Genomic DNA, 7,732 nt, shown 5'->3' with positions numbered 1-7,732 from the left:
CCTTACAGGCAGCGCAGGAGTTGAACTCTGAACTGCATGATCTGTAGTAGCATCACGCTAACCACTGTGTTATTGTGGTGCACAATGCATTCTGCCATTACTTTTTCCTTTACTACCTTAATGGATCACCATCTGGTAGGGGGCGGGGGAGAGGGGGGCTACTGCACAGGATCGAAGTAAACTGCAGAGTTATAAACTAGCCTCCGTAGTATCCAAGACATCTCAATGAACAGTGCCTCAGAAAGGGCAATGAGCACACCCTCTCCTCATTGCTACCATCAGGGAGGAGGTACAGGAGCCTGAAGGCACACAAACAGCGATTCAGGCACATCTTCTTCCCCTCTGCCATCTGATTTCTGAATGGACAGCAAACCCCTCAACAGTAACTCACTACTTTTTTATTTCTATTTTTGCTCTACTTATTTAATGTAACCATTTGTATATATATTTACTGTGATTTACGTTTTTCTATCATTATGTATTGCAATGTACTGTTAACAACAAATTTCATGAAATATGCCAGTGATATTAAATCAGGTTCTGATCCTGACCGATGTATCTTTGTGATGAAATGGTCTACACAAGGCTGACAAGGCAAAGGTTTTCAATGTTCTGTACCTTGGTGCGTGATGATAACACGTAAACTAGTTTGCCAATTTACCACCCACAGGGGCTGCTTGACCCATGGAGTTCATCCAGCAGACAGTTTGTTGCTCCAGATTCCAGTATTTTGTGTCTACTATCTTGTTTTCTGTCCACATTCATTCACACTTTTGGTCCGTAGAAACTCTTTGGAAAACAGAAACACAACACTTCATTGTGGGATGGGATGGTGCTAGGAGATTGTGGTTAGGTTTAGTGTTTAAAGACGAGGATGAGGGAGAGTTAGAATTTAGGGGTCAGGAGTCCAGGTCAAAGGTCAGTGATCTCCAAGGTTCAAGTTCAAGTTTATTATCATCTGACTACATACAGTTTATGCAACCAAACGAAACAACGTTCCTCCGGACCATGGGGCACCCACAAAACATCTATCACACACAGCACGTAAAACAACATGTTACCACAAATAAGTGAATAAAATATGATTCAACATGTACTCTTCCGTACAGGTAAACAGTAAGCAGTACAGTAAACAGCTCGCTGTCATAGTGATGAGACCTCGGTGGTGGCAGGGTATTCATTAGTCAAGCTGTCACCCAGTCTGGCAGTCCTAGTCTGGCTCCAGTACCTCCTTCCTGACGGTAGTGGGTCAAAGAGATTGTTGGATGGGTGGTAGGGATCCCCAACAAGACCTCAGGTCTTTTGTCTACAATGCTCTCAGTGTGTGCCACTAAAGGGGGAAGGGAGACCCTGTTGACCCTCTTGCCAATGGGGAAGGGGAAGGGAGACTCCAGTGATTCTCTAGCCAATGGGGAAGGGGAAGGGAGACTCCAGTGATTCTCTAGCCAATGGGGAAGGGGAAGGGAGACTCCAGTGATTCTCTAGCCAATGGGGAAGGGGAAGGGAGACTCCAGTGATTCTCTAGCCAATGGGAAAGGGGAAGGGAGACTCTGGTGATTCTCTAGCCAATGGGGAAGGGGAAGGGAGATCCCACTGACCCTTTTATCAATGGGGAGGGGGTTGGGAGACTCTGGTGATTCTCTAGCCAATGGGGAAGGGGAAGGGAGACCCCGGTGACCCTTTTGCCAATGGGGAGGCAGGGAAGGGAGACCCTGGTGATTTTATCAGCAGTTTTTACTATTTTAGTTCACGTTGGCAAATGCTGCAGAGCCCAGTGATCCACAGGTCATCGAGTCCTGGGTCAGACCTCTGTATGGGTGTGAGTCACAATGGCCAATGTCAAACCCCCCACCCCCCACCAGATCACCAGGGTTTGGAGGTCTATGTAAGTCCAGAGGTCGATGCCCAAAGGTCAAACCCATGATCGTTGAGTCTTGGGGTCGAGACCCAGAGGTTGGTGAGGTCCGATGTTGGAGGCCCAATGTCTGAGGGTCCAGGGCAAAGTTCTGGAGACCTATCTGTGCGAGTGTGAGTGGGTGGGAGGGTGGGAAATTGGCTGGTTTTCATGTTGGTGGTGTGATTTTTTGCTGAACATTGTGGACATGCTATATTTGCACCAGATTGTGTGGTGACACTTGTGGGCTGCCCCCCAGCACATCTGTTGGTCGTTTGCACAGATAATGCAATTCACTAAATGTACACGTGATAAATAAATCTGACTGAGAATGTGAATCTCAAGACAGACAAGAGCTGATGTAGATTAGGAGCGACTGAAGTGTGTCGATTAGCTGTCGGGTAGGTATCGCTGGGCTGCTCTGGCAGACTTGCTGGTAATACTCAGGAGCTGAGCTGCAGCCCCTTGGTGCATTCTCACGTGACATGAGGATATGACAAAGATGTTGCCAGGACTTGAGCACCTGAGTTACGGGGAGAGGTTCAATAGGTTCGGACTTTATTCCCTGGAGCATAAGAGAATGAGGGGAGATTTGATAGAGGTATGCAAAATTTGGGTGGCAGGGTGGAGATACACCTCTAGCAGAGGAGATGTAAGGTGTTCCTTCCCTTCACTAGCCTGCAGGTCACTCACTCTTGGGCAAGATGTAGGTCCTGCTTAGCGTCCTCCCTCTCCCCCCACCCCCACCAACTAAGGTCACGTGAAGCCCTGGTAGAGGTGGCGGATGGTCGTATGAGCAGCCGGTGCACATCACAAGACCTGGTTATGTGACCACTGATGCCAGGCAGGAAATCTCTGAGGAGTATTGGTAATGACTGGGGTCACCTGTCTTTTTTTGCTTATTGGGTGTTTGATGGTATTTGTGGTGTGGGTTTTTTAATGGGTTCTATTGTCTTGTGATTGCCTGCAAGAAGATGAATCCCAAGTATACATACTTTGATAATAAATGTACTTTGAATTTTGAACCTTCTCCTTGTCTCTTTACCTTATTGTAGGAGGTGTCAACATATCTTTTCTGGAAATGAAAATATTTTATTAAAGTCATAGAGTCATAATCACATAAACAGGCCCTTCAGTCCAACTGATCCATATTGACCATGGTGCCCATCTGCACTCGTCCCATTTGCCTGTCTTTGGCCCATATCCCTGTAAACCTTTCCCATCCATAACAGCTATCCAAATGTCTTTGGAAATGTTGTTAATGTACCCGCCTGAACCACTTCCTCTGGCAGCTCATTCCATACACGGATGAAAATGTTGCCCTCCCTCGACAAGGTTCTTTGTAAATCTCTCACCTTAAACCTGTGCCCTCTAGTTCCTGAGTCCCCAAACCTGGGAACGAGACAGAGTGCATCCACCCTCCCTGTACCCTCACCTCAGTCTCCCATGTCCCAGTGAATAAAGTAGTTCTCAACCGGTTTCTGCTCATGGCCCTCTTGTGACTTTCATTTTCCTCTGTGGCCCCCACCCTCCAGCAGAGGCTCCCAACATTTTTTATACCATTAACCGAGGGGTCCGTGCACCCCTGGTGGCGAACCCCTGCTCTGTCGTCTCCATTCGTTGCTAAGGTTTTTTTTGATATAGAAAACCTGGCAACTTCTGACAGTTTTTCCAGTTGGAATGATCTATCTCAAAGTAGTCATGAACTGTAGCGGGTGGACCACGTCACGGGTACCCCACTGGGTCACGCCCACCCACGGGGCATAATCAGTGTTTTTGGGGGTGGATGTGGAGCGGGACTCAGTGGGCCACTTGGTGGGGTGTGAACAGTGATCTGTGCGTGGTCAAGCAAGAGCAGACATAAGGACTGATGTGTCATACTCTCTCCCTGCCTCCCCCACCAAGACAGACACACACACACAGAACACTGTTTGTATCATGTAGTATGTTTCCCCATTGAATTAATTCAGGATTCCATTTAAAATAATTATTTTCATTTATTTTAGAAATATCTCATTAAAACAGTAAACTTATCATGGCCCATTCAGCCCCCTCCCCCGCTCAGTTTCTTGCTTTTTACTTGTGGCCCTTACAAAATCTGACATGGCCCTTTCGGGGGGGAGGGGGATATGGCCCTTGTTGAGAACCACTGTACTATCCTGTTCAATCTCTTCCTTCAATTCAGACCACCAAGTTCCAAATGGCTTTTGCCCAGACTTGGGGGCCTGAGTTACAAGGAGAGGTTGCGTAGACCTGGAACGTGGGAGATGGAGGGGTGACCCAGTAGGGGTATAAATAAGATCTCGAGGGGCTTAGGTTTAAGATCAGAGCTGAGAGATTTAAAACAGACATCAGGGCCAGTTTCATCACACAGAGGGAGGAGTGCATTTGGAATCAGCTGCCAGAAATTGTGGTTGAGGTGGACACATTAGCAACATTTAAAAACCATTGAGTTAGGCATGTGGAGTGCAGAGGTTTAGAGGACTGTGGGACAGACATTAGCAGATGGAAAATGTTTGGTGGGCAACACAGTTGGCTAGAAGAGTGGGCTGAAGGGCCTGATCCTGGGCTGTGTGACATAACGTTAAAGGATGGTTCTGTTACTGCCTGAAGAACAAGGTCCAGGGACAGAACGCGAGTGAGAGTGAGAAGCTATAGAGGGCAGCCTTGTTCTAAGTGAATCTATGTGTGTGTGAGTGTGTGAGTCTGTGAGTCTGTGTGTGTGAGTCTGTGAGTGAGTGTTTGTGAGTGCATATGTGTGAGTGAATGTGTGTGAGTCTGTATGTATGTGTCTGTGTCTATGTGTGTGAATGTGTCTGTGTGAGTGTGTCTGTATGTGTGTGTGAATGTGTCTATGAATGTGTGTGTATGTGTGAGTGTGAGTTATCTGTGTGTATGTAAGTGTGTCTGATGTGTGTGGATGTGCGTGAGTGTATGTGTGTGAGTGTGTGAGAGTGAGTGACTGTGTGTGTGTGAGAGTGTGTGTGTGTGAGTGAGTGTGAGAGTGAGTGTGTGTGAGTGTGTCAGTGTGTGAGTGTGTGTGTGTGTGTGTGAGTGTGTGTGTGAGAGTGAATGTGTGTGTGTGAATGTGAATGTGTTTGTGTGTGTGTGTGTGTGTGTGTGTGTGAGAGAGAGAGAATGTGAGTGTATGTGAATGTGTGTGTGTGTGTGTGTGTAGAGAGAGAGTGAGGGAGACGTCCCAGCCAGCAACATCTCACATTCCCCAGCGAGGGCGAGCTGCGATGTCCAGTTTGGCTCACGCCCTGCCGGGATGTGATGAAGGTACCGGAGATGTCCTCGCCGCTGGGACTGTACATGGCTCCCCCAGCCCGGCCCAGGGCGCAGGCACAGAGCTAGCGACTGACCCGCGCCGCAGATGCTCCTCTCTGATTCTGAGAGAAGGGAGCGCCTGATGCTGATGCGGAGAAGTTTTTTCTCACCTCTCCGTCAGTAAGTTGCTGGCAAGCGTTGTCACATGATAGAACAGGGAACTGAAACTCCAGGCACGGCTCAGAACGAGCCGGCGCTGGAAGGCGCGGCGGAGGGGAACAGACTGGAATCCCCCGCCAGACGGAGAATGGACGCCCAGGACAACAAGATAAGCGTCTGGGTCTGTCAAGAGGAGAAACTGATCTCGGGGCTGTCGAGGCGCACGACTTGCGCCGATGTGATATCTGCCTTGCTGGAGGAAGCCGCTCTCAGCGCGTTACTGTCCGGAGCACCAGACACGTACTGCCTGGTGGAGAAGTGGAGGGGCTTCGAGAGGACGTTGCCCAACAAGACCAAGATCCTGCGGCTGTGGCAGGCGTGGGGAGAGGAGCGGGACAAGGTGACCTTCGTGCTGGAGAAGACCCGCGCCGCGCTGGGCCGGGCGGGGGTCCGGAGCGCCCAAGCTCGGGTGGTGGCCAGCAGGGACAACCCATGCAAGGTGCGCGGAGCGGGCGGCGCCGGCCTCGCCATGTCCCGGGACAAGCAGAGGAGGGTGGTGCGCAAAGCCTTCAGGAAGCTGGCCAAGATGAACCGCTCGAAGCGGCGGGAGGGCGGCCCGAAGGAAGAGAGGTGTGGAGAGAGGATGGAGACTCTGGTGCACCGGGTCCTGTCGCAGGATCACACCATCCGGCAGCAACTGGAGCGGCTGCGGGAACTGGACCGCGACATCGACCTGTGCGAGGCCAGGATACACCTGGACAGGATGAGGAAACACGGCGCCAACTACGTTCAGGACACTTACTTGGAAGGGGGTCCCGCGCCGTGCCGGGACGCAGCCGAGGGGCAGGCGGAGGAGGGGGCGGCGGCGGAGGGTCCGGAACGGAGAGAGGAGGGGGCGGAGGCGGCAGCGGAGGAGGAGGAAAATCCCGAGGTGGAGGTGGAGATGGGCAGCACCGGGCTGGACCCGGACCAGCTGCGGGAACAGCTGCAGGCCAGTTTGCGTCTCGGGTTGCGGCTGAGCAGCGATTTGGAGGAGTGCCGCAGGGCGCTGGAGCGGAGCCGGAGTATGCGGCGCCTGAAGCGGGAGGAGTTGGAGCGGCTACTCCGGGAGCTGCGGGAGTTGAGCAGCAGCCCGGAGCCGCCGGCCCGGGACACGACCACCACCGACCGGGCGGGGGAGGAGGGGGATTCGGCGGATGATTCGGACACGGGGCTCAGCTCCATGAACAGCCTAGACTCCGACCCCGCCCCCGTCGCCGAGTCCCTGGTCTAGACCCCGCGGCCAGGGGCCCGCCGACTAAAAGCGGGGAAACTTTCAGATTCCTGCTGCACGGGCATCGCCGCTGTTCGCTGCTGTGGTCGGGTCACGGACACTACCAGCAGCCGCAATGTCCCGTGCTGGAACTAAAACAGAAACATCTCAGAGCGAAAAGTTTGGACGTTCCAGGTTTTTATAATACTGTACTCGGAGCCGGTCTTGCAACATATGTGAGAAGAAAAAGTTTTAATGTTTAGTTTTAAAACTCTCAGGGGGAGGGGGAAAGAAAACTTAATGTTTCAGATATTTTAGCAGGTGTTCCCAGACCCTTTGCTTAGTGGTATTGGCCCATGGCCTAAAAAAGGTTGGGAACCCTGTTGGAGATAATTACTAACCCGAACATCTTTGGACACCCGGAGGAAATCCGTGCGGTTCACGGGGAGAACCTCCACACAGGCAGCGGCGGGAAGTGAACCCGGCTTGCCGGCGCTGTGAAGCGTTACGCTACCGGGCCGCCCGCGTTCGGCAGGTCCGGCATCAGCTGTGGAGTGAGAAGGGAAATTTAATATTTCAGGTTTTAAAAACACCCAGCTCAGGGAGCAGAGGAAGTGTTTCGGATCCAAAATATTTTCTCCCCAGGGTTGGGGAATCAGGAAGAAGTTGGTTGAAGGTGAGAGGGGAGAGGAGGGTGGGGGTGGTAGAGTGTGGAATGAGCTGCCGGAGGAAGTGTTTGAGGTGGGTACGTGGGATGTGGAATGGTACCCCACAAAAACAGGCCCTGTGGCCCACCATATTGCATTTATTTATTTATTTTAGTGATACAGCATGGAACCGGCCTTCCAGCCTCACTGCCCCAACGATCCCAGAAAACCCGATGTACCCTAATCCAAACACCCGGCACAACCGCGGGCCAAAGGACCCGGTCTGTGTCCGATCTGTCTCCACCATCACTCCCGGCAGCACATTCCAGGCACCCACCGCGCTCGGTATGAAAAAACCTGCCCCAAAGAATCGCATTTAGAAGGTATTTGGACAGGTACCGTGACTGGAAAGGTTTAGAGGGGTAAGGGCCAAAAAGGGACGAGCTTAGAGGTTAGCATGGAGCAGCTGGGCCGAAGGGCCTGTTTCTGTGCAGCATGACTCCATGACTG

At 51.7% G+C, this 7,732-nt stretch overlaps 1 protein-coding gene across 1 annotated transcript; it reads left to right on the top strand.

Moving 5' to 3' along the window:
• Positions 1–5,186: 5,186 nt before the first annotated feature.
• On the top strand, positions 5,187–7,248 carry LOC140205578 (ras association domain-containing protein 10-like). The gene has a single exon (XM_072273213.1). It carries the CDS (start codon positions 5,370–5,372, stop codon positions 6,594–6,596), a length of 1,227 nt encoding a protein of 408 aa, XP_072129314.1. The 5' UTR covers positions 5,187–5,369; the 3' UTR covers positions 6,597–7,248.
• The last annotated feature ends 484 nt before the right edge of the window (positions 7,249–7,732 follow it).

This window comes from Mobula birostris, chromosome 11 (genome assembly GCF_030028105.1).
Source record: "Mobula birostris isolate sMobBir1 chromosome 11, sMobBir1.hap1, whole genome shotgun sequence".
Lineage (NCBI taxonomy): Eukaryota > Metazoa > Chordata > Chondrichthyes > Myliobatiformes > Myliobatidae > Mobula > Mobula birostris.
This window is presented reverse-complemented; position numbering and strand designations above follow the sequence as displayed.

Excerpts from the sequence above, each read along its gene's own strand:
- LOC140205578 (XM_072273213.1), top strand. The coding sequence starts at position 5,370 with ATGATAGAACAGGGAACTGAAACTCCAGGCACGGCTCAGAACGAGCCG.